At 44.8% G+C, this 27519-nt stretch overlaps 1 protein-coding gene across 2 annotated transcripts; it reads left to right on the top strand.

The window, feature by feature from the left end:
• The first annotated feature begins 38 nt into the window (after window positions 1-38).
• On the top strand, window positions 39-27432 carry LOC139370233 (very-long-chain enoyl-CoA reductase-like). 2 transcript variants are annotated; one of them, XM_071109588.1, is made up of 12 exons: window positions 39-92; window positions 17439-17489; window positions 19257-19308; window positions 20670-20714; window positions 21834-21937; window positions 23492-23607; window positions 23869-23974; window positions 24668-24740; window positions 25766-25812; window positions 25935-25992; window positions 26118-26206; window positions 26798-27431. In XM_071109588.1, exons 1-12 carry the CDS (start codon window positions 78-80, stop codon window positions 26969-26971), a joined length of 930 nt encoding a protein of 309 aa, XP_070965689.1. In that variant the 5' UTR covers window positions 39-77; the 3' UTR covers window positions 26972-27431. The 2 variants fall into 2 exon arrangements, with proteins under 2 accessions (XP_070965689.1, XP_070965687.1); XM_071109586.1 differs by lacking the exon at window positions 39-92 and having other exon boundaries at window positions 16898-17489; window positions 26798-27432.
• Window positions 27433-27519: the final 87 nt, after the last annotated feature.

Here is a 27519-nt window from a genome sequence, read left to right as displayed (position 1 = left end):
TCAATGCGTCCTCTTGCTCTGATTGGAAGGCACGACCCGTCGCTCACCTTGGATGAGCGCGAGCACAAACTGCCAAGATGAAGCATTACGAGGTAAGATAGTATCCGCTGTAACTCGAAACCTTTAATCGGGATTCTGTACATTATATTTCTAGCTGTTTCATTACCGGTGTTGTAAGATTGTCAGTCAGTTTCCCGACGGTCAGATTTAGGATGGTAGGACACGCTGGAGAACAGAGACGAGCTAACTCGGATGTCAAAGCCTCCAGCCCGGGTGGTGTGCTTGTTTGACTCTCTGGTATAAGTTGTAGTCTACTTGCCTGCAATTCACATATCATGGACATAGCCTATCACTTCTACTTTCACAATAAACAGCAATCCAACCAACCAAACAGATAGGTTACTAGTTTATGTATCTATTTACCAGTCGTTGTTTCCTCACAACGCATACACTAGGCTGCGCCACCGCTGGTGGATTGGAACGCTGAAGAGTTCTTATCTCGGCATTGTTGCTTCACTGCAGGGCAGCGAGACTATCATTGCAGGTGAACAGTCAAGTGCGCATCAAATCTAACCTTGTGGGGAGTGTCGTGTCGTACAATAATGTAGCCTCTCGGGTAGAAATGTTGACCGTTACACTACTTTACTGTATGAACATAAGAGGCCACTGCGTCTCATATCAGACTGATTTGACAGTCTGTTGATTTGTTGATCTGCATATAGGAGAGTAAAGTGATGACACAACTAGGCCTAGCTTAAATCTAAACTCCTATTGCACATAGCCTCGTCGACTTAGGTTTTTCAATCACAAATACGAGACAAAGTTATATGGTGAGCAGGAAAGGCTGCATGCAAGGATGTATATGTAATCATATCAAACCCCACTGGCTACTGTGTTAAATTCATAGCAAACAGGCAATAATGGTAGTTACTATGTCCTCTGAAACACATGACCACCTTCACTCTGATGGCTGTATAGGGAGACAGACCCATAGACATTTACCTCTACATGTGTTGTCCTTGTGGCTCTCTCAGACCCAATACACACAGATCTAGGACCAGATTAACCCCCACTAAACCTAACCTTAGCCATTTGGGGGTAATCGCATACAAACTGATCTTATATCAGTGTCTAGAGAGGAGTTAATCCTCCTACAGTCAGATTTTAAAACCGCTTTCTAGACTGCAGGCGAGCTAGCTACAGCAGGTGTTGTCATGGCTACCAGGACTGAAGCTACAGCAGGTGTTGTCATGGCTACCAGGACTGAAGCTACAGCATGTGTGCCGACCAAACCCAATCGACAGGATGTGAAGGAGCCAGTTTGGGGAGTTGTGTAGAGTTAGAAGTGCCCCGACCAGTGGGTTCCCGCCCCTCCCCAATGTCTCCTCCTCCTCCTCGTACAAGATATTTGAACTCGATCCAATACTGTGAGAGTTTGCCCTCTAGCCTATCTAGAGTTGTAGATGGGTTAACGTTTGCAGCTATTGGACTATTCCATTGGTCTGTGTTAAAGCCAGGGAAAGATCAATCAAGCAAATTATGCATTTCAAATAGTACTTCAACCCAGGTCTGTCTGATGCCTCTATGCACTGGGAGGTTTTCATTCCAAGAGCGTTTTCTCTTTCTAATGTAGTAACTGAGGGACAGAACAGCTATAGAGGAGCTGGGACCCGCTCGCCTGCTACAATGTAACCTAGTGTTCTGCCGGAAAGGTCCAGAACTCTTGGAGGCTGTAGTAAAGCTAACATACCAGCAGGCTACAGTAATATCTAGATTAGTCTGCAGGAAGTCCAATATAGACATGTTATTGCACTGGTAAGATGTGCATTTGACTATAGAATAAATGTTGGGCCCGTATCAATGCGTCATTGGCCATCAGGGAAGGATTGCTAACAATCAACCAGATTACTGTCTGCATTACTGTCTGCGTTGCTGTCTGCGTCGCTGTCTGCGTCACTGTCTGCATCGCTGTCTGCATGACTGTCTGCATTCATCTTGAATCCAAATGATCTCCAATGAATACATTCATCACAACAGAAAATCACTGCTGATGTAGTTATAACACATATCCACAAGGTGGAGCCAAAGCCCTGTACTAGTAAATATAGACCTAGGCATGACACCTGCTGCCTCGCTGCACTGACAACACACAGGTGAAGATGGACACTCAATCCACCATACTGATCTAGGATCAGATTACCATATGCACAATGCTAATATTAACCATTTGGGTGGTAGAATATACCTGACTGTAGATCAGTTGCTAGTCCACTACATCATCATCAGGTCTGTCCGTAGAGAACGTTGTGCTAAGCTCACAGTGCATTTCTGTGCTTAAACAACCAGTAAATAACATTAATAATTAACACTGACCTGTGTGTCAGTGAGAAGAATGGTGTGGAGATGCCAGAGTCCAGTAGACTAGAGATACACCGTCTGTCAACCTGTAGAGAGGGAGGGAACCTATTAGTGCACTATAATGAGCTGGAGTGTTCTACAAATCCCTCTGTGTTTCTGTCAACCTGTAGAGAGGGAGGGAACCTATTAGTGCACTATAATGAGCTGGAGTGTTCTACGAATCCCCCTGTCTTCCCCACTCAGTCATGGCAGCACTCCTCCAACCTGCACTACTACCCGAGTCTTGAATTTATCTAGTTCCAATGCTGTCCTACTCTAGAGCTCCACGTTTTACCCCATGTTTTACCCCATCCCGACCCGAACACATCCCTACCCTTAACACTACCCCATCCCTACCATAACACTACCCCATCCCTACCATAACACTACCCCATCCCTACCATAACACTACCCCATCCCTACCATAACACTACCCCATCCCTACCATAACACTACCCCATCCCTACCATAACACTACCCCATCCCTACCATAACACTACCCCATCCCTACCACAACACTACCCTACCCTTAACACTACCCCTACCCTACCATAACACTACCCAGCCCTACCATAACACTACCCCATCCCTACCATAACACTACCCCATCCCTACCATAACACTACCCCATCCCTACCATAACACTACCCCATCCCTACCATAACACTACCCCATCCCTACCATAACACTACCCCATCCCTACCATAACACTACCCCATCCCTACCATAACACTACCCCATCCCTACCATAACACTACCCCAGCCCTACCACAACACTACCCTACCCTTAACACTACCCCTACCCTACCATAACACTACCCAGCCCTACCATAACACTACCCCAGCACTACCATAACACTACCCCAGCCCTACCATAACACTACCCCAGCCCTACCATAACACTACCCCAGCCCTACCATAACACTACCCCAGCCCTACCATAACACTACCCCAGCCCTACCATAACACTACCATAACACTACCCCAGCCCTACCATAACACTACCATAACACTACCCCAGCCCTACCATAACACTACCCCAGCCCTACCATAACACTGCCCGAGCCCTACCATAACACTACCCCAGCCCTACCATAACACTACCCCAGCCCTACCATAGCACTACCCAGCCCTACCATAACACTACCCCAGCACTACCATAACACTACCCCAGCCCTACCATAACACTACCCTACCATAACACTACCCCAGCCTTACCACAACACTACCCTACCATAACACTACCCCAGCCCTACCACAACACTACCCTACCATAACACTACCCCAGCCCTACCACAACACTACCCTACCATAACACTACCCCATCCCTACCATAGCACTACCCCAGCCCTACCCATAACACTACCCCAGCCCTACCCTTAACACTACCCCAGCCCTACCATAACACTACCATACCATAACACTACCCCAGCCCTACCATAACACTACCCCAGCCCTACCATAACACTACCATACCATAACACTACCCCAGCCCTACCATAACACTACCCCAGCCCTACCATAACACTACCCCAGCCCTACCCTTAACACTACCCCAGCCCTACCATAACACTACCATACCATAGCACTACCCCAGCCCTACCATAGCACTACCCCAGCCCTACCATAACACTACCCCAGCCCTACCATAACACTACCCCAGCCCTACCATAACACTACCCCATCCCTACCATAGCACTACCCTACCATAACACTACCCTACCATAACACTACCCCAGCCTTACCACAACACTACCCTACCATAACACTACCCCAGCCCTACCATAACACTACCCCAGCCCTACCACAACACTACCCTACCATAACACTACCCTACCATAACACTACCCCAGCCCTACCATAACACTACCCTACCATAACACTACCCCAGCCTTACCACAACACTACCCTACCATAACACTACCCCAGCCCTACCATAACACTACCCCAGCCCTACCACAACACTACCCTACCATAACACTACCCCAGCCCTACCACAACACTACCCTACCATAACACTACCCTACCATAACACTACCCCAGCCCTACCACAACACTACCCTACCATAACACTACCCCAGCCCTACCACAACACTACCCTACCATAACACTACCCTACCATAACACTACCCCAGCCCTACCATAACACTACCCCATCTCTACCATAACGCTACCCTAACATTGGGGCGGCAGAGTAGCCTAGTGGTTAGAGCGTTGGACTAGTAACCGGAAGGTTGCGAGTTCAAACCCCCGAGCTGACAAGGTACAAATCTGTCGTTCTGCCCCTGAACAGGCAGTTAACCCACTGTTCCCAGGCCGTCATTGAAAATAAGAATTTGTTCTTAACTGACTTGCCTGGCTAAATAAAGGTTAAAAAAAAAAAAAAAAAAAAAAAAAAACATAACACTACCCCAGCCCTACCATAACACTACCCCATCTCTACCATAACGCTACCCTAACATAACACTACCCTACCATAACACTACCCCATCTCTACCATAACGCTACCCTAACATAACACTACCCTACCATAACACTACCCCAGCCCTACCATAACACTACCCTACCATAACGCTACCCTACCATAACACTACCCTACCATAACACTACCCCAGCTATGACAGTTGTCTATCCAGTACTGCTTTAGACCCCCAGCACAAGGAACGGCTGTTATCCCAGGGGGGTCTTTTATTAGACTGGGGTAGATGGAATGGGGGGGGGGGTTAAATAGCTAGAGAAATCCTAGCTATGCCTGGCTTGCTGTGTGTGTGGACTACAAAGCATCATTTTATGGGCAGTTCTACAGTAATGGAATTGCGTAGACTCAGATTTTTCACTTTAAAATGTATATCAAACAAAAAGCATTGATTTCACAGTTTATAAAACCATACAACTCTACAGTGCCTTGCAAAAGTATTCACCCCCTTGGCGTTTTTCCTATTTTGTTGCCTTACAACCTGTAATTTAAATATATTTTTATTTGGATTTCATGTAATGGACATAGTCCAAATTGGTGAAGTGAAATGAAAAAATTACTTGTTTAAACAATATTTTAAAAAAATGTAAAAGTGATGCGTGTGTATATATTCACCCCCTTTACTATGGAGCCCCTCAATAAGACCTGGTGTCACTGATTACCTTCAGAAGTCACATCATTAGTTTAATCAAGTCCACCTTTACTATGGAGCCCCTCAATAAGATCTGGTGTCACTGATTACCTTCAGAAGTCACATCATTAGTTTAATCAAGTCTACCTTTACTATGGAGCCCCTCAATAAGATCTGGTGTCACTGATTACCTTCAGAAGTCACATCATTAGTTTAATCAAGTCTACCTTTACTATGGAGCCCCTCAATAAGATCTGGTGTCACTGATTACCTTCAGAAGTCACATCATTAGTTTAATCAAGTCTACCTTTACTATGGAGCCCCTCAATAAGATCTGGTGTCACTGATTACCTTCAGAAGTCACATCATTAGTTTAATCAAGTCTACCTTTACTATGGAGCCCCTCAATAAGATCTGGTGTCACTGATTACCTTCAGAAGTCACATACTTAGATTAATCAAGTCTACCTTTACTATGGAGCCCCTCAATAAGATCTGGTGTCACTGATTACCTTCAGAAGTCACATACTTAGATTAATCAAGTCTACCTTTACTATGGAGCCCCTCAATAAGACCTGGTGTCACTGATCACCTTCAGAAGTCACATACTTAGATTAATCAAGTCTACCTTTACTATGGAGCCCCTCAATAAGATCTGGTGCCACTGATTACCTTCAGAAGTCACATCATTAGTTTAATCAAGTCTACCTTTACTATGGAGCCCCTCAATAAGATCTGGTGTCACTGATTACCTTCAGAAGTCACATCATTAGTTTAATCAAGTCTACCTTTACTATGGAGCCCCTCAATAAGATCTGGTGTCACTGATTACCTTCAGAAGTCACATACTTAGATTAATCAAGTCTACCTTTACTATGGAGCCCCTCAATAAGATCTGGTGTCACTGATTACCTTCAGAAGTCACATACTTAGTTTAATCAAGTCTACCTTTACTATGGAGCCCCTCAATAAGACCTGGTGTCACTGATTACCTTCAGAAGTCACATACTTAGTTTAATCAAGTCTACCTTTACTATGGAGCCCCTCAATAAGACCTGGTGTCACTGATTACCTTCAGAAGTCACATACTTAGTTTAATCAAGTCTACCTTTACTATGGAGCCCCTCAATAAGACCTGGTGTCACTGATTACCTTCAGAAGTCACATCATTAGTTTAATCAAGTCTACCTTTACTATGGAGCCCCTCAATAAGACCTGGTGTCACTGATTACCTTCAGAAGTCACATACTTAGTTTAATCAAGTCTACCTTTACTATGGAGCCCCTCAATAAGATCTGGTGTCACTGATTACCTTCAGAAGTCACATACTTAGATTAATCAAGTCTACCTTTACTATGGAGCCCCTCAATAAGATCTGGTGTCACTGATTACCTTCAGAAGTCACATACTTAGTTTAATCAAGTCTACCTTTACTATGGAGCCCCTCAATAAGACCTGGTGTCACTGATTACCTTCAGAAGTCACATACTTAGTTTAATCAAGTCTACCTTTACTATGGAGCCCCTCAATAAGACCTGGTGTCACTGATTACCTTCAGAAGTCACATACTTAGTTTAATCAAGTCTACCTTTACTATGGAGCCCCTCAATAAGACCTGGTGTCACTGATTACCTTCAGAAGTCACATCATTAGTTTAATCAAGTCTACCTTTACTATGGAGCCCCTCAATAAGACCTGGTGTCACTGATTACCTTCAGAAGTCACATACTTAGTTTAATCAAGTCTACCTTTACTATGGAGCCCCTCAATAAGACCTGGTGTCACTGATTACCTTCAGAAGTCACATACTTAGATTAATCAAGTCTACCTTTACTATGGAGCCCCTCAATAAGACCTGGTGTCACTGATTACCTTCAGAAGTCACATACTTAGATTAATCAAGTCTACCTTTACTATGGAGCCCCTCAATAAGACCTGGTGTCACTGATTACCTTCAGAAGTCACATACTTAGATTAATCAAGTCTACCTTTACTATGGAGCCCCTCAATAAGACCTGGTGTCACTGATTACCTTCAGAAGTCACATCATTAGTTTAATCAAGTCTACCTTTACTATGAAGCCCCTCAATAAGATCTGGTGTCACTGATTACCTTCAGAAGTCACATACTTAGATTAATCAAGTCTACCTTTACTATGGAGCCCCTCAATAAGATCTGGTGTCACTGATTACCTTCAGAAGTCACATACTTAGTTTAATCAAGTCTACCTTTACTATGGAGCCCCTCAATAAGACCTGGTGTCACTGATTACCTTCAGAAGTCACATACTTAGTTTAATCAAGTCTACCTTTACTATGGAGCCCCTCAATAAGACCTGGTGTCACTGATTACCTTCAGAAGTCACATACTTAGTTTAATCAAGTCTACCTTTACTATGGAGCCCCTCAATAAGACCTGGTGTCACTGATTACCTTCAGAAGTCACATCATTAGTTTAATCAAGTCTACCTTTACTATGGAGCCCCTCAATAAGACCTGGTGTCACTGATTACCTTCAGAAGTCACATACTTAGTTTAATCAAGTCTACCTTTACTATGGAGCCCCTCAATAAGACCTGGTGTCACTGATTACCTTCAGAAGTCACATACTTAGATTAATCAAGTCTACCTTTACTATGGAGCCCCTCAATAAGACCTGGTGTCACTGATTACCTTCAGAAGTCACATACTTAGATTAATCAAGTCTACCTTTACTATGGAGCCCCTCAATAAGACCTGGTGTCACTGATTACCTTCAGAAGTCACATACTTAGATTAATCAAGTCTACCTTTACTATGGAGCCCCTCAATAAGACCTGGTGTCACTGATTACCTTCAGAAGTCACATACTTAGATTAATCAAGTCTACCTTTACTATGGAGCCCCTCAATAAGACCTGGTGCCACTGATTACCTTCAGAAGTCACATACTTAGATTAATCAAGTCTACCTTTACTATGGAGCCCCTCAATAAGACCTGGTGTCACTGATTACCTTCAGAAGTCACATACTTAGATTAATCAAGTCTACCTTTACTATGGAGCCCCTCAATAAGACCTGGTGTCACTGATTACCTTCAGAAGTCACATACTTAGATTAATCAAGTCTACCTTTACTATGGAGCCCCTCAATAAGACCTGGTGTCACTGATTACCTTCAGAAGTCACATACTTAGATTAATCAAGTCTACCTTTACTATGGAGCCCCTCAATAAGACCTGGTGCCACTGATTACCTTCAGAAGTCACATACTTAGATTAATCAAGTCTACCTTTACTATGGAGCCCCTCAATAAGACCTGGTGTCACTGATTACCTTCAGAAGTCACATACTTAGATTAATCAAGTCTACCTTTACTATGGAGCCCCTCAATAAGACCTGGTGTCACTGATTACCTTCAGAAGTCACATACTTAGATTAATCAAGTCTACCTTTACTATGGAGCCCCTCAATAAGACCTGGTGTCACTGATTACCTTCAGAAGTCACATACTTAGTTTAATCAAGTCTACCTTTACTATGGAGCCCCTCAATAAGACCTGGTGTCACTGATCACCTTCAGAAGTCACATACTTAGTTTAATCAAGTCTACCTTTACTATGGAGCCCCTCAATAAGACCTGGTGTCACTGATCACCTTCAGAAGTCACATACTTAGTTTAATCAAGTCTACCTTTACTATGGAGCCCCTCAATAAGACCTGGTGTCACTGATCACCTTCAGAAGTCACATACTTAGTTTAATCAAGTCTACCTTTACTATGGAGCCCCTCAATAAGACCTGGTGTCACTGATCACCTTCAGAAGTCACATACTTAGTTTAATCAAGTCTACCTTTACTATGAAGCCCCTCAATAAGACCTGGTGTCACTGATCACCTTCAGAAGTCACATACTTAGTTTAATCAAGTCTACCTTTACTATGGAGCCCCTCAATAAGACCTGGTGTCACTGATCACCTTCAGAAGTCACATACTTAGTTTAATCAAGTCTACCTTTACTATGGAGCCCCTCAATAAGACCTGGTGTCACTGATCACCTTCAGAAGTCACATACTTAGTTTAATCAAGTCTACCTTTACTATGGAGCCCCTCAATAAGACTTGGTGTCACTGATCACCTTCAGAAGTCACATACTTAGTTTAATCAAGTCCACCTTTACTATGGAGCCCCTCAATAAGACCTGGTGTCACTGATCACCTTCAGAAGTCACATACTTAGTTTAATCAAGTCTACCTTTACTATGGAGCCCCTCAATAAGATCTGGTGTCACTGATCACCTTCAGAAGTCACATACTTAGTTTAATCAAGTCTACCTTTACTATGGAGCCCCTCAATAAGATCTGGTGTCACTGATCACCTTCAGAAGTCACATACTTAGTTTAATCAAGTCTACCTTTACTATGGAGCCCCTCAATAAGACCTGGTGCCACTGATCACCTTCAGAAGTCACATACTTAGTTTAATCAAGTCTACCTTTACTATGGAGCCCCTCAATAAGACCTGGTGCCACTGATCACCTTCAGAAGTCACATACTTAGTTTAATCAAGTCTACCTTTACTATGGAGCCCCTCAATAAGACCTGGTGCCACTGATCACCTTCAGAAGTCACATACTTAGTTTAATCAAGTCTACCTTTACTATGGAGCCCCTCAATAAGACCTGGTGTCACTGATTACCTTCAGAAGTCACATACTTAGATTAATCAAGTCTACCTTTACTATGGAGCCCCTCAATAAGACCTGGTGTCACTGATTACCTTCAGAAGTCACATACTTAGATTAATCAAGTCTACCTTTACTATGGAGCCCCTCAATAAGACCTGGTGCCACTGATTACCTTCAGAAGTCACATACTTAGATTAATCAAGTCTACCTTTACTATGGAGCCCCTCAATAAGACCTGGTGTCACTGATTACCTTCAGAAGTCACATACTTAGATTAATCAAGTCTACCTTTACTATGGAGCCCCTCAATAAGACCTGGTGTCACTGATTACCTTCAGAAGTCACATACTTAGATTAATCAAGTCTACCTTTACTATGGAGCCCCTCAATAAGACCTGGTGTCACTGATTACCTTCAGAAGTCACATACTTAGTTTAATCAAGTCTACCTTTACTATGGAGCCCCTCAATAAGACCTGGTGTCACTGATCACCTTCAGAAGTCACATACTTAGTTTAATCAAGTCTACCTTTACTATGGAGCCCCTCAATAAGACCTGGTGTCACTGATCACCTTCAGAAGTCACATACTTAGTTTAATCAAGTCTACCTTTACTATGGAGCCCCTCAATAAGACCTGGTGTCACTGATCACCTTCAGAAGTCACATACTTAGTTTAATCAAGTCTACCTTTACTATGGAGCCCCTCAATAAGACCTGGTGTCACTGATCACCTTCAGAAGTCACATACTTAGTTTAATCAAGTCTACCTTTACTATGGAGCCCCTCAATAAGACCTGGTGTCACTGATCACCTTCAGAAGTCACATACTTAGTTTAATCAAGTCTACCTTTACTATGGAGCCCCTCAATAAGACCTGGTGTCACTGATCACCTTCAGAAGTCACATACTTAGTTTAATCAAGTCTACCTTTACTATGGAGCCCCTCAATAAGACCTGGTGTCACTGATCACCTTCAGAAGTCACATACTTAGTTTAATCAAGTCTACCTTTACTATGGAGCCCCTCAATAAGACCTGGTGTCACTGATCACCTTCAGAAGTCACATACTTAGTTTAATCAAGTCCACCTTTACTATGGAGCCCCTCAATAAGACCTGGTGTCACTGATCACCTTCAGAAGTCACATACTTAGTTTAATCAAGTCTACCTTTACTATGGAGCCCCTCAATAAGATCTGGTGTCACTGATCACCTTCAGAAGTCACATACTTAGTTTAATCAAGTCTACCTTTACTATGGAGCCCCTCAATAAGATCTGGTGTCACTGATCACCTTCAGAAGTCACATACTTAGTTTAATCAAGTCTACCTTTACTATGGAGCCCCTCAATAAGACCTGGTGCCACTGATCACCTTCAGAAGTCACATACTTAGTTTAATCAAGTCTACCTTTACTATGGAGCCCCTCAATAAGACCTGGTGCCACTGATCACCTTCAGAAGTCACATACTTAGTTTAATCAAGTCTACCTTTACTATGGAGCCCCTCAATAAGACCTGGTGCCACTGATCACCTTCAGAAGTCACATACTTAGTTTAATCAAGTCTACCTTTACTATGGAGCCCCTCAATAAGACCTGGTGCCACTGATCACCTTCAGAAGTCACATACTTAGTTTAATCAAGTCTACCTTTACTATGGAGCCCCTCAATAAGACCTGGTGTCACTGATTACCTTCAGAAGTCACATCATTAGTTTAATCAAGTCTACCTTTACTATGGAGCCCCTCAATAAGACCTGGTGCCACTGATCACCTTCAGAAGTCACATACTTAGTTTAATCAAGTCTACCTTTACTATGGAGCCCCTCAATAAGACCTGGTGTCACTGATTACCTTCAGAAGTCACATCATTAGTTTAATCAAGTCTACCTTTACTATGGAGCCCCTCAATAAGACCTGGTGCCACTGATCACCTTCAGAAGTCACATACTTAGTTTAATCAAGTCTACCTTTACTATGGAGCCCCTCAATAAGACCTGGTGCCACTGATCACCTTCAGAAGTCACATCATTAGTTTAATCAAGTCTACCTTTACTATGGAGCCCCTCAATAAGACCTGGTGCCACTGATCACCTTCAGAAGTCACATCATTAGTTTAATCAAGTCTACCTTTACTATGGAGCCCCTCAATAAGACCTGGTGCCACTGATCACCTTCAGAAGTCACATACTTAGTTTAATCAAGTCTACCTTTACTATGGAGCCCCTCAATAAGACCTGGTGCCACTGATCACCTTCAGAAGTCACATACTTAGTTTAATCAAGTCTACCTTTACTATGGAGCCCCTCAATAAGACCTGGTGCCACTGATCACCTTCAGAAGTCACATCATTAGTTTAATCAAGTCCACCTTTACTATGGAGCCCCTCAATAAGACCTGGTGCCACTGATCACCTTCAGAAGTCACATACTTAGTTTAATCAAGTCCACCTTTACTATGAAGCCCCTCAATAAGACCTGGTGTCACTGATCACCTTCAGAAGTCACATACTTAGTTTAATCAAGTCTACCTTTACTATGGAGCCCCTCAATAAGACCTGGTGCCACTGATTACCTTCAGAAGTCACATACTTAGTTTAATCAAGTCTACCTTTACTATGAAGCCCCTCAATAAGACCTGGTGTCACTGATTACCTTCAGAAGTCACATCATTAGTTTAATCAAGTCTACCTTTACTATGGAGCCCCTCAATAAGACCTGGTGTCACTGATTACCTTCAGAAGTCACATACTTAGTTTAATCAAGTCTACCTTTACTATGGAGCCCCTCAATAAGACCTGGTGCCACTGATCACCTTCAGAAGTCACATCATTAGTTTAATCAAGTCTACCTTTACTATGGAGCCCCTCAATAAGACCTGGTGTCACTGATTACCTTCAGAAGTCACATACTTAGTTTAATCAAGTCCACCTTTACTATGGAGCCCCTCAATAAGACCTGGTGCCACTGATTACCTTCAGAAGTCACATACTTAGTTTAATCAAGTCTACCTTTACTATGAAGCCCCTCAATAAGACCTGGTGTCACTGATCACCTTCAGAAGTCACATACTTAGTTTAATCAAGTCTACCTTTACTATGGAGCCCCTCAATAAGACCTGGTGTCACTGATTACCTTCAGAAGTCACATACTTAGTTTAATCAAGTCTACCTTTACTATGGAGCCCCTCAATAAGACCTGGTGTCACTGATCACCTTCAGAAGTCACATCATTAGTTTAATCAAGTCTACCTTTACTATGGAGCCCCTCAATAAGACCTGGTGTCACTGATCACCTTCAGAAGTCACATCATTAGTTTAATCAAGTCTACCTTTACTATGGAGCCCCTCAATAAGACCTGGTGCCACTGATTACCTTCAGAAGTCACATACTTAGATTAATCAAGTCCACTATGAAGCCCCTAAATAAGATCTGGTGCCACTGATTACCTTCAGAAGTCACATACTTAGTTTAATCAAGTCTACCTTTACTATGGAGCCCCTCAATAAGACCTGGTGTCACTGATTACCTTCAGAAGTCACATACTTAGTTTAATCAAGTCCACCTTTACTATGGAGCCCCTCAATAAGACCTGGTGCCACTGATTACCTTCAGAAGTCACATCATTAGTTTAATCAAGTCTACCTTTACTATGGAGCCCCTCAATAAGACCTGGTGCCACTGATTACCTTCAGAAGTCACATCATTAGTTTAATCAAGTCTACCTTTACTATGGAGCCCCTCAATAAGACCTGGTGCCACTGATTACCTTCAGAAGTCACATCATTAGTTTAATCAAGTCTACCTTTACTATGGAGCCCCTCAATAAGACCTGGTGCCACTGATTACCTTCAGAAGTCACATCATTAGTTTAATCAAGTCTACCTTTACTATGGAGCCCCTCAATAAGACCTGGTGCCACTGATTACCTTCAGAAGTCACATCATTAGTTTAATCAAGTCTACCTTTACTATGGAGCCCCTCAATAAGACCTGGTGTCACTGATTACCTTCAGAAGTCACATCATTAGTTTAATCAAGTCTACCTTTACTATGGAGCCCCTCAATAAGACCTGGTGCCACTGATTACCTTCAGAAGTCACATCATTAGTTTAATCAAGTCTACCTTTACTATGAAGCCCCTCAATAAGACCTGGTGCCACTGATTACCTTCAGAAGTCACATCATTAGTTTAATCAAGTCTACCTTTACTATGGAGCCCCTCAATAAGACCTGGTGCCACTGATTACCTTCAGAAGTCACATCATTAGTTTAATCAAGTCTACCTTTACTATGGAGCCCCTCAATAAGACCTGGTGTCACTGATTACCTTCAGAAGTCACATCATTAGTTTAATCAAGTCTACCTTTACTATGGAGCCCCTCAATAAGACCTGGTGCCACTGATTACCTTCAGAAGTCACATCATTAGTTTAATCAAGTCTACCTTTACTATGGAGCCCCTCAATAAGACCTGGTGCCACTGATTACCTTCAGAAGTCACATCATTAGTTTAATCAAGTCTACCTTTACTATGGAGCCCCTCAATAAGACCTGGTGCCACTGATTACCTTCAGAAGTCACATCATTAGTTTAATCAAGTCTACCTTTACTATGGAGCCCCTCAATAAGACCTGGTGTCACTGATTACCTTCAGAAGTCACATACTTAGTTTAATCAAGTCCACCTTTACTATGAAGCCCCTCAATAAGACCTGGTGTCACTGATTACCTTCAGAAGTCACATACTTAGTTTAATCAAGTCTACCTTTACTATGGAGCCCCTCAATAAGACCTGGTGTCACTGATTACCTTCAGAAGTCACATACTTAGTTTAATCAAGTCCCCCTTTACTATGAAGCGCCTCAATAAGACCTGGTGCCACTGATTACCTTCAGAAGTCACATCATTAGTTTAATCAAGTCTACCTGTGTGCAATCTAAGTGTCACATGATCTCAGTGTGTGTATATATATCTGTTCTGAAAGGCCCCAGAGTCTGCAACACCACTAAGGAACGGCACCATGAAGACCAAGGAGCTCTCCAAACAGCTCAGGGACAAAGTGGTTTAGAAGTACAGATCAGGGTTGGGTTCTAAAAAAAAATATCCAAAACTTTGAACATCCCACGGAGCAACATTTTAAATTCGTTATGAAAGAATATGGCACCACAACAAACCTGCCAAGAGAGGGCCACCCTCCAAAACTCACGGACCAGGCAAGGAGGGCATTAACCAGAGAGGCAACAAAGAGACCAAAGATAACCCTGAAGGAGCTGCAAAGCCCCACAGCAGAGATTGTAGTATCTGTCCGTAGCACCACTTTAAACTGTACACCCCACAGAGAGGGGCTTCATGGAAGAGTGGCCAGAAGAAAATAAGCAACATGTTTGACCCTCCCCAAAAAGCATGTGGGAGACTCCCCAAAGATATGGAAGAAGGTACTCTGGTCAGATGAAACTAAATGGAGCTTTTTGGCCATCAAGGAGAACGCTATGTCTGGTGCAAACCCAGCGCCTCTCGTCACCCCGAGAACACATACTTTCACAAGGCACTGTGTGCACAAGGACTACTTTGACTAATTCACACAGTAAATAAAATAAGTATTTGCTGGAAAAACTGTACATATGCAAAACACTGTATCTGCACAGTTCTTCCTGTAAAGGGGTTCTGTAACATCTGCACAGTTCTTCCTGTAAAGGGGTTCTGTAACATCTGCACAGTTCTTCCTGTAAAGGGGTTCTGTAACATCTGCACAGTTCTTCCTGTAAAGGGGTTCTGTAACATCTGCACAGTTCTTCCTGTAAAGGGGTTCTGTAACATCTGCACAGTTCTTCCTGTAAAGGGGTTCTGTAACATCTGCACAGTTCTTCCTGTAAAGGGGTTCTGTAACATCTGCACAGTTCTTCCTGTAAAGGGGTTCTGTAACATCTGCACAGTTCTTCCTGTAAAGGGGTTCTGTAACATCTGCACAGTTCTTCCTGTAAAGGGGTTCTGTAACATCTGCACAGTTCTTCCTGTAAAGGGGTTCTGTAACATCTGCACAGTTCTTCCTGTAAAGGGGTTCTGTAACATCTGCACAGTTCTTCCTGTAAAGGGGTTCTGTAACATCTGCACAGTTCTTCCTGTAAAGGGGTTCTGTAACATCTGCACAGTTCTTCCTGTAAAGGGGTTCTGTAACATCTGCACAGTTCTTCCTGTAAAGGGGTTCTGTAACATCTGCACAGTTCTTCCTGTAAAGGGGTTCTGTAACATCTGCACAGTTCTTCCTGTAAAGGGGTTCTGTAACATCTGCACAGTTCTTCCTGTAAAGGGGTTCTGTAACATCTGCACAGTTCTTCCTGTAAAGGGGTTCTGTAACATCTGCACAGTTCTTCCTGTAAAGGGGTTCTGTAACATCTGCACAGTTCTTCCTGTAAAGGGGTTCTGTAACATCTGCACAGTTCTTCCTGTAAAGGGGTAACAGTGGTCCTTTGTGCATCGTGTTCTACAGTTTGTTATCTTTGAGATCGATGGGTTTTGTTTGGATGTGAGGGTTCAGGGTATAGGGTGATGTTTCCAGACATTATGAGAAATCCCCTAACTAAACCGGGAGGGGAGGGGGGTAGGGAAGGTGGAGGGTGTGGCCGGAGGAGAAATCCCCTAACTAAGCCGGGGGGGGGGAGTAGAGGTGTTGAGGGCAGAGAGAGGGTTGCTTACGCATAACTTTTTATTTAGCTGTGGGGGGGGGACTGATGACACATACTTCCTTCTAGACTGGGGAGGGGGGTGCTCGGGTATCTTAGTGGGGGGGGGGGGGGGGGTTCAAAATCAACTCAACACAAGAATGCATCAACTTTTCTTACTGTTCTATAAACTTTGCTCCCTGCTGTACATGACTTCACAGGGGAGCAGGGCTTTGTGGGGGTGGGGTTAAATAAAGCAGCCAGTGTGCCAGGGAAGAAGGAATGAGAGGGGGGGTGACAGAATGATAGAAAGGAAGGAGGGAGGGATGGAAAACGACAGAGCGAACGAGGGGGAGAGATTTATTTCCACAGCTGAAACCAGGCGCCCCCGTTCTCCTCTCTTTGCTCAAACTGAGGGACTTGAGAAAACAACTGTATTTTTTCAGACAAAGGGATTAAATAGAGAGGCTAGTGGTGGTGGAGTGTGCATATGGATACCGTAGTACTAGAGGGGGCTACCCACAAAAAGGCTGGTCCGGGGAGTGTCCCAGGGGTGCCAGCACCCCCCGTTAAACGGCCCAAAGCTAAGAAGGCTAAGAAAGCTGTGGTTTTCTTTGAGGTGGAGATTCTGGATGCCAAGACCAAGGACAAACTCTGCTTCCTGGACAAGGTAAGACCTCTTCACAAATACTGTGTGTGTGTGTGGGGGGGCACACGTCTATATCTGTGTGTGTACGTCTATCTGTGTGTGTCTCTGTGTTAAATGGTGCAACAGGTGCAGGCTAGATAGGACTATTAGTCTAATGTAGGACGTTCCACTGTACTCGGGTCAGAAGTGCTGTCTGTCTGAGCCCAGTCAGTCTGTATAGTGCTGTCTGTCTGTCTGTCTGAGCCCAGTCAGTCTGTATAGTGCTGTGTAGCTCCAGATACAACCTGAAGTAGTTAAGCCTTGTCTGAACAAGAACAGCCCAGAGTGATCAGTACTACCTAGGACTGGAGTGAACTATCGTTCTTATGGCTTAGAGGTTAAAACTCCTGTCTATTATCATGGTGTTATAGTCTGATGGTTAGATGACAGGTGTAACACCTAGCTAGGTTTATCATGGTGTTACAGACTGTGACAGGTGTAACACCTAGCTAGGTTTATCATGGTGTTATAGTCTGATGGGTAAATGACAGGTGTAACACCTAGCTAGGTTTATCATGGTGTTATAGTTTTAATAGCACTGTATTAGGTTCTGTATGGTGTTAGTGTGATATTAGTAGGGCATACAGGAGCTGCAAGTTGAAGAGTTGAATAGAGTTATTCTAATCTAATTCTAATCTAATGTTGTCAAGTAAATTATCTGGAATGTCTGGGGTGAAGTCATAAAGAGACTAGAATGTCTGGGAGAAACCTGTGATGTCACAAGTAGACAATAATCTCTTGAAGACCTCACCTCTGTGATGTCATAAAGATTAAATATCTGGAGAATACTTGTGATTTAAAAAGAGTAGACTCTCTGGGAAAGACCTCTGATGTCATGAAGACACTAGAATATCTTGGAGACCTGCAATGTCATAAATAGAATCTCTGTGATGTCATGAGAGTAGAATATCTGGGGAAGACCTGTGATGTCATGAGAGTAGAATATCTGGGGAAGACCTGTGATGTCATGAGAGTAGAATATCTGCGGAAGACCTGTGATGTCATAAGTAGACTAGAATGTCTGGAGAGGAACTCGGTGATGTCATAAAGAGAATAGAATGTCTGAGGGAAGACCTCTGTGATGTCACAGACCAATACAGTAGTAGTAGAATGTCTGGTGAATGTTGTCAGGATGCCAAAAAGAATGGATCAGCCTCGTGGGGAGTCCAGTGTTTAGGACCTTTCAGTTTGAATGTTGTGACCCACCTTCAATACAGTCTTTGTACAAACACCTAGACCTTATCAACGAGCCAGTAAGGACTGTCCGTTGTTCCTCTGCCCGGCGATTAGTATTGGCTATAGTGGCCCATGGCTGGGCAGAACCATCCAGTCCTTGCTGACTGGAGTTAGGGGGGTATGTCAGGGCTAAGCCCCCAGGATGAGGCAGTCTGGCTGGGGGAACAGGGTTCAGCGCAAGCCCCTCAACCTCCAGACTTGGCATCAATCTGGGAGTGGCCGCTGTTAAATGGTTGTGTGTGCGTCTTTTGTCAGTTTGTCTTTGTGGGATTGTTGTTGCCGTGTGGCTATGACTGTGTGTGTGTGTGTGTTTTGGCGCTGTATGTGTCTGTTATATTTATGCCGTGTGGTGTGTGTGTGTGGTGATAATGCCAGCTGTTTGATACTCAGTACCCAGGGGGTGTGGCCAGAGCTAGAGCTAAATTTACTGGTAAAATCACATGAAAGGGCAATGAGGAGGGGGGAGGGGGGAGGGGGGAGGGGTGTATCACACTCATCTCTCTTGATTTGCAGGTTGAGCCAAATGCCACTATTGGGGAGATCAAGTCTATGTTCCACAAAAGCCGTGAGTACAACCTTAGATTGACATTACACAGCAAGCACATTCTACTACAATTAAATTCACTTCAATATACAGTATTTCAATTAGATAAAGCTAAAGAGTTTAACCCCCCCCCCCCTGTTGTCTGTGTGTCTGTCTTCTTTCTCTGTCTGTCCCTCTACCTGTCTGTCCCTCCCTCTACCTGTCTGTCCCTCCCTCTACCTGTCTGTCCCTCCCTCTACCTGTCTGTCCCTCCCTCTACCTGTCTTGTCTCCCTCTACCTGTCTGTCCCTCCCTCTACCTGTCTGTCCCTCCCTCTACCTGTCTGTCCCTCCCTCTACCTGTCTGTCCCTCCCTCTACCTGTCTGTCCCTCTACCTGTCTGGTCTCCCTCTACCTGTCTGTCCCTCCCTCTACCTGTCTGTCCCTCCCTCTACCTGTCTGTCCCTCCCTCTACCTGTCTGTCCCTCCCTCTACCTGTCTGGTCTCCCTCTACCTGTCTGTCCCTCCCTCTACCTGTCTGTCCCTCCCTCTACCTGTCTGTCCCTCCCTCTACCTGTCTGTCCCTCCCTCTACCTGTCTGTCCCTCCCTCTACCTGTCTGTCCCTCCCTCTACCTGTCTGTCCCTCCCTCTACCTGTCTGTCCCTCCCTCTACCTGGCTGGTCTCCCTCTACCTGTCTGTCCCTCCCTCTACCTGTCTGTCCCTCCCTCTACCTGTCTGTCCCTCCCTCTACCTGTCTGTCCCTCCCTCTACCTGTCTGGTCTCCCTCTCTCTACCTGTCTGGTCTCCCTCTACCTGTCTGTCCCTCCCTCTACCTGTCTGTCCCTCCCTCTACCTGTCTGTCCCTCCCTCTACCTGTCTGTCCCTCCCTCTACCTGTCTGTCCCTCCCTCTACCTGTCTGTCCCTCCCTCTACCTGTCTGTCCCTCCCTCTACCTGTCTGTCCCTCCCTCTACCTGTCTTGTCTCCCTCTACCTGTCTGTGTCTCCCTCTACCTGTCTGTCCCTCCCTCTACCTGTCTGTCCCTCCCTCTACCTGTCTGTCCCTCCCTCTACCTGTCTGGTCTCCCTCTACCTGTCTGTCCCTCCCTCTACCTGTCTGTCCCTCCCTCTACCTGTCTGTCCCTCCCTCTACCTGTCTGTCCCTCCCTCTACCTGTCTGTCCCTCCCTCTACCTGTCTGTCCCTCCCTCTACCTGTCTGGTCTCCCTCTACCTGTCTGTCCCTCCCTCTACCTGTCTGTCCCTCCCTCTACCTGTCTGGTCTCCCTCTACCTGTCTGGTCTCCCTCTACCTGTCTGTCCCTCCCTCTACCTGTCTGTCCCTCCCTCTACCTGTCTGGTCTACCTGTCTGGTCTACCTGTCTGGCCCTTGTCCGTCTGTCTCAGATCCTCAATGGTACGCAGCCAGACAGTCCATCCGTCTAGACCCAAGTAAGTCTAACTCCAAACCAGTCTTCTGCTGTTCAGTCTGTATGAAGACAGTGTTGATATCTATAGTATAGTAGTGATGGTAGCAGGCTGGTACAGGACAGTGTTGATATCTATAGTATAGTAGTGAGGGTAGCAGGCTGGTACAGGACAGTGTTGATATCTATAGTAGTGATGTTAGCAGGCTGGTACAGGACAGTGTTGATATCTATAGTATAGTAGTGATGGTAGCAGGCTGGTACAGGACAGTGTTGATATCTATAGTATAGTAGTGATGGTAGCAGGCTGGTACAGGACAGTGTTGATATCTATAGTATAGTAGTGATGGTAGCAGGCTGGTACAGGACAGTGTTGATATCTATAGTAGTGATGTTAGCAGGCTGGTACAGGACAGTGTTGATATCTATAGTATAGTAGTGATGGTAGCAGGCTGGTACAGGACAGTGTTGATATCTATAGTATAGTAGTGATGGTAGCAGGCTGGTACAGGACAGTGTTGATATCTATAGTATAGTAGTGATGGTAGCAGGCTGGTACAGGACAGTGTTGATATCTATAGTATAGTAGTGATGGTAGCAGGCTGGTACAGGACAGTGTTGATATCTATAGTATAGTAGTGATGGTAGCAGGCTGGTACAGGACAGTGTTGATATCTATAGTAGTGATGTTAGCAGGCTGGTACAGGACAGTGTTGATATCTATAGTATAGTAGTGATGGTAGCAGGCTGGTACAGGACAGTTGATATCTATAGTATAGTAGTGATGGTAGCAGGCTGGTACAGGACAGTGTTGATATCTATAGTAGTGATGGTAGCAGGCTGGTACAGGACAGTGTTGATATCTATAGTATAGTAGTGATGGTAGCAGGCTGGTACAGGACAGTTGATATCTATAGTATAGTAGTGATGGTAGCAGGCTGGTACAGGACAGTGTTGATATCTATAGTAGTGATGGTAGCAGGCTGGTACAGGACAGTGTTGATATCTATAGTATAGTAGTGATGGTAGCAGGCTGGTACAGGACAGTTGATATCTATAGTATAGTAGTGAGGGTAAGGACTGATCATGCAACTTGTTTGTGGGGCTGTTATTAATCAGAATTATCTTCTTCTCTCTCTATCAGAGGGTAAGTCTCTAAAGGATGAGGATGTTCTGCAGCATCTTCCTGTGGGAACCACGGCAACCTTCTACTTCCGAGACCTGGGAGCTCAAATCAGCTGGGTGACCGTGAGTACACACAGGCACACACATACCACACACACAGGCACACGCATACCACACACACAGGCACACGCATACCACACACACAGGCACACGCATACCACACACACAGGCACACGCATACCACACACACAGGCTCACACATACCACACACACAGGCACACGCATACCACACACACAGGCACACGCATACCACACACACAGGCACACGCATACCACACACACAGGCACACGCATACCACACACACAGGCACACGCATACCACACACACAGGCACACACATACCACACACACAGGCACACACATACCACACACACACGTGTGTGCACACTAACTTGTGGCTATTAGTTTCCTCCTGACCTCGGTGTATATTAGTTTCCTCCTGACCTTGGTGTATATTAGTTTCCTCCTGACCTTGGTGTATGTTAGTTTCCTCCTGACCTTGGTGTATATTAGTTTCCTCCTGACCTTGGTGTATATTAGTTTCCTCCTGACCTTGGTGTATGTTAGTTTCCTCCTGACCTTGGTGTATATTAGTTTCCTCCTGACCTTGGTGTATATTAGTTTCCTCCTGACCTTGGTGTATATTTGTTTCCTCCTGACCTTGGTGTATATTAGTTTCCTCCTGACCTTGGTGTATATTAGTTTTTGTTGAGAATCACTATTAAAGTCCCTGTCACATTAACTGGGGGAGGGAGAGACGTGTGGGGAAGGGAGAGACGTGTGGGGGAGGGAGAGACGTGTGGGGGAGGGAGAGACGTGTGGGGGAGGGAGAGACGTGTGGGGGAGGGAGAGACGTGTGGGGGAGGGAGAGACGTGTGGGGGAGGGAGAGACGTGAGGGAGAGACGTGAAGGGGGAGGGAGGGACGTGAGGGGGAGGGAGAGACGTGAAGGGGGAGGGAGGGACGTGAGGGGGAGGGAGGGGTAACTGTCGGTTAGGCAGGAACAGGTGTGGAAAACAGAGCGATAAATTTATCCTGGCTGGCTGACTGGCTGACTGGCTGACTGGCTGGCTGGCTGGCTGGCTGGCTGGACATCTGTTAGTCCAACACGTAAACACCAGTGTTCCACTAGGAGGAGGAGAGCTGGGCAGACTAGAGGGAGGGAGAAAAGTTAAGTTATGTTTTGTAAGTAACACAGTAGCAACAGTTTTTAAAATGGCTTTGTCCTTTGCTGCTCAGACAAGAGTTGATGAATGATCCGGAGCTCTGACACAACAGGGTTGATGAATGATCCGGAGCTCTGACACAACAGGGTTGATGAATGATCCGGAGCTCTGACACAACAGGGTTGATGAATGATCCGGAGCTCTGACACAACAGGGTTGATGAATGATCCGGAGCTCTGACACAACAGGGTTGATGAATGATCCGGAGCTCTGACACAACAGGGTTGATGAATGATCCGGAGCTCTGACACAACAGGGTTGATGAATGATCCGGAGCTGGACTATATTATGCTGAACAAAAAATATAAATGCAACAATTTCAAAGATTTTCCTGAGTTACAGTTGACATGAGGAAGTCAGTCAATTGAAATAGGTCTCTGATTGTCTCTCAGGTGTTTCTGACAGAGTATGGTGGTCCTCTCCTCCTCTACCTAATGTTCTACTTCCGTGTTCCCTTCATCTACGCCCCCAAATATGACTTCACCACCAGCAAGCACTGGGTCGTACAGTGAGTCTCTCTCTCTCTCTCTCTCTCTCTCACACACACACACACACACACACTGGGTCATGCAGACGACTGTAGTCAGACGACTGTATATCTGAGTCGAACTGCAATGAGCCGCTTGTTAGATGTGAATCATATTTGTCTGCTAGTTGAACTCTTGTTCATCAAACTACAAATGGCAGGAATAAGGAGAACCATTGTCTTTGGTTTCTATGGTGAGTATCCTGGTGCATGTTGGGTAATGTAGTTTGTGTGTGATCCCAGTCTAGCCTGTATGTGTCACTCCTTCCATTACCTGAAGAGACTCCTGGAGACCCTGTTTGTCCATCGCTTCTCCCACGGGACCATGCCGTTACGCAACATCTTCAAGGTGACACACACACTGACGCATGCACACACACACACACTGACGCATGCACACACACACATTCATAACACACACACACACACTGACGCATGCACACACACACACGCATTCATAACACACACTGACTAATGCACACACACACGCATTCATAACACACACACACACTGACGCATGCACACACACACACACGCATTCATAACACACACACACACTGACTCATGCACACACACACACGCATTCATAACACACACACTGACACGCCCACACATACACTGACGCATGCACACACACTGATGGTACACGCATTCATAACACACACTCACTGTGTCTCTTTCTCTCTCTGACACACACCACAGCCTTAGTTGCCCTCTTACCTCATCGTGATGGTGTATCACCTTACACATACCTCATCTAGGGAACCCTAGCCTGTCTCTTCAACCCAGGGTGACCTTTGAACCTGCTGAGAGATTCTGGGGTCATCTGACACTGTGGTCCGCATCCTAATTGGCTCCCTATTTCCTATGTAATGCGCTACTTTTGACCAGGGCCCATATGACTCTGGTCAAAAGTAGTGCACTATATAGTGGATAGGGTAATGGGCCCTGGTTAAAAGGTAGTGCAGTATATAGGGAATTGGGTGCAATTCGGAATGAAGCCTGTGTGTGATAAAGTGTGTTCTGTATTCCTGTGTTCCAGAACTGCACCTACTACTGGGGCTTTGCTGCCTGGATGGCCTACTATATTAACCACCCTCTATATACACCCCCTAGTGAGTACGCTACTATATTAACCACCCACTATATACACCACCTAGTGAGTATGCTACTATATTAACCACCCTCTATATACACCACCTAGTGAGTACGCTACTATATTAACCACCCCCTAGTGAGTACACTACTATATTAACCACCCTCTATATACACCACCTAGTGAGTACGCTACTATATTAACCACCCTCTATATACACCACCTAGTGAGTACGCTACTATATTAACCACCCTCTATATACACCACTTAGTGAGTACGCTACTATATTAACCACCCTCTATATACACCACTTAGTGAGTACGCTACTATATTAACCACCCTCTATATACACCGCCTAGTGAGTACGCTACTATATTAACCACCCCCTATATACACCACCTAGTGAGTACACTACTATATTAACCTCCCTCTATATACACCACCTAGTGAGTACGCTACTATATTAACCACCCACTATATACACCACCTAGTGAGTACGCTACTATATTAACCACCCACTATATACACCACCTAGTGAGTACGCTACTATATTAACCACCCTCTATATACACCACCTAGTGAGTACGCTACTATATTAACCACCCTCTATATACACCACCCCCTAGTGAGTACGCTACTATATTAACCACCCTCTATATACACCACCTAGTGAGTACGCTACTATATTAACCACCCACTATATACACCACCTAGTGAGTACGCTACTATATTAACCACCCTCTATATACACCACCTAGTGAGTACACTACTATATTAACCACCACCTAGTGAGTACGCTACTATATTAACCACCACCTAGTGAGTACACTACTATATTAACCACCCTCTATATACACCACCCCCTAGTGAGTACGCTACTATATTAACCACCACCTAGTGAGTACGCTACTATATTAACCACCACCTAGTGAGTACACTACTATATTAACCACCCTCCATATACACCACCCCCTAGTGAGTACGCTACTATATTAACCACCCCTAGTGAGTACGGTACTATATTAACCACCCTTGTCTTTTCAGCAATCTATGGTGAGCAGCAGGTCAGGATTGCCCTCATAATCTTTCTGGTAAGACTCTACTGTTCTATACTCTACTATAATGTACTCTACTATAATGTACTCATCCTGTATACTATAGTAATAGAACAATATCATAGTAAATGGTTATTTAGTAGATGCCATCTTCTCAGTTCTGTCAGGTTGGTAACTTCTCCATCCATATCGCCCTGCGGAACCTCCGCCCACCAGGTACACACTCCTATTGAATATGCAAACATTAGAACACATCAATCAGTTCAACATGCACTGTTTTCTCTGTGTGCTACAAAACAGTAGCCCACAATAATCTCTCTCCCTCTGTCTGTCTCCATCAGGATCTAAGACCAGGAAGATCCCCTACCCCACTAAGAACCCCTTCACCTGGATCTTCCTGCTGGTCTCCTGTCCCAACTACACCTATGAGGTGAGTCTTATTTATTTATTTTACCTTTATTTAACTCGGCAAGTCAGTTAAGAACAGATTCTTATTTTCAATGACGGCCTAGGAACAGCGGGTTAACTGCCTTGTTCAGGGGCAGAACGACAGATTTTTACCTTGTCAGCTCGGGGGGTTTCAACTTGCAACCTTCCGGTTACTAGTCCAACGCTCTAACCACAGATCTAGGATCAGCTTCCCCTCCACCAATCTTAACCATTAGTGTGGAAAATGCAAAGATCAACGTCTAGGGGCGACATCACCCTGTATTTAGTCCAGGGTGACGCTGCCCTCTGCCTCTCACTGTAGTAGTTAGGCTCATGGCCACCTAGTGGTAGAAGTTTGCAGTGAAATTTTTGTGTATAGGAAACGGGTTTGGATACCTGGTCAGTTATATAACTAAATGTATTCCACATTTAACCCAGCCCCTCTGAATCAGAGGTGCGAGGGGCTGCCTTATTCAACATCCACATTATGATGTGTGTGTGTGTGTGTGACACCATTGTTCTCTTTCTCCTATGTAGTGTGTGTGTGTGTGTGTCATATAAAAGTATGTGTGTAACACCATCTCTCCTGTAGCTGGGCTCGTGGTTCGGCTTCACCCTGATGACTCAGTGTCTGCCGGTGGCGTTCTTCACGGCGGTGGGCTTCATCCAGATGACGGTGTGGGCCAAGGGGAAGCACCGCAGCTACCTGAAAGAGTTCCGGGACTACCCTCCCCTTCGCTCGCCCATCCTCCCCTTCGTTCTCTAGAGAAGACTGGAGACCCACCCAAACCTACACTGGACTGACCTGGAATGAGAACCCTGCCCCCTTGATTACCCCCCCCCTCCAATTAATAACACTTACCCCCCCCAAAAAAAAAAAAACATTGAGGAGACTGTCTTATACTATGCTTTCCCACACAGAAGTTTCTGCCTAACAACGCTCCTCAACCCACGTGATTGGCTATTGTTATTTTTCTTATCTGAGTGTTTAATAACCTGACTGACAGTCTGGTGTCTCAAATGGTACACTACTACAGGGCCCTCTGGTCAAAAGTAGTGCACTACATAGGGGCTAGGGAGCCATTTGGGATGCGACCAGTATATAACAAGGTGTAGGTCTATCTGCTCTGGGTTACTTTAGTTGTTTTTTACTCATGTGAAGAAGTATAACAATACCAAAGTCTGATCAGACATGGGGAAATAAACCATGAGCTTTTGGTCGTTCTGTTGGAACTTTCATTAGAAGACATTCAGTTTAAAAAACATCTCATCTAGACTACTGTTACTAGACTGGAGACTAATACACACCACTGT

This window comes from Oncorhynchus clarkii, chromosome 17 (assembly GCF_045791955.1).
Source record: "Oncorhynchus clarkii lewisi isolate Uvic-CL-2024 chromosome 17, UVic_Ocla_1.0, whole genome shotgun sequence".
Taxonomy (NCBI): domain Eukaryota; kingdom Metazoa; phylum Chordata; class Actinopteri; order Salmoniformes; family Salmonidae; genus Oncorhynchus; species Oncorhynchus clarkii.
This window is presented reverse-complemented; position numbering and strand designations above follow the sequence as displayed.

What these genes read in the sequence shown, in the direction of transcription:
- LOC139370233 (XM_071109586.1), top strand. Translation starts at nt 17,310, where the DNA reads ATGGATACCGTAGTACTAGAGGGGGCTACCCACAAAAAGGCTGGTCCG. An exon ending in GTCTATGTTCCACAAAAGCC is followed by an intron (nt 19,309 to 20,669) that starts GTGAGTACAACC and finishes CGTCTGTCTCAG; the next exon opens with ATCCTCAATGGTACGCAGCC. An exon ending in TTGCCCTCATAATCTTTCTG is followed by an intron (nt 25,813 to 25,934) that starts GTAAGACTCTAC and finishes CCATCTTCTCAG; the next exon opens with TTCTGTCAGGTTGGTAACTT.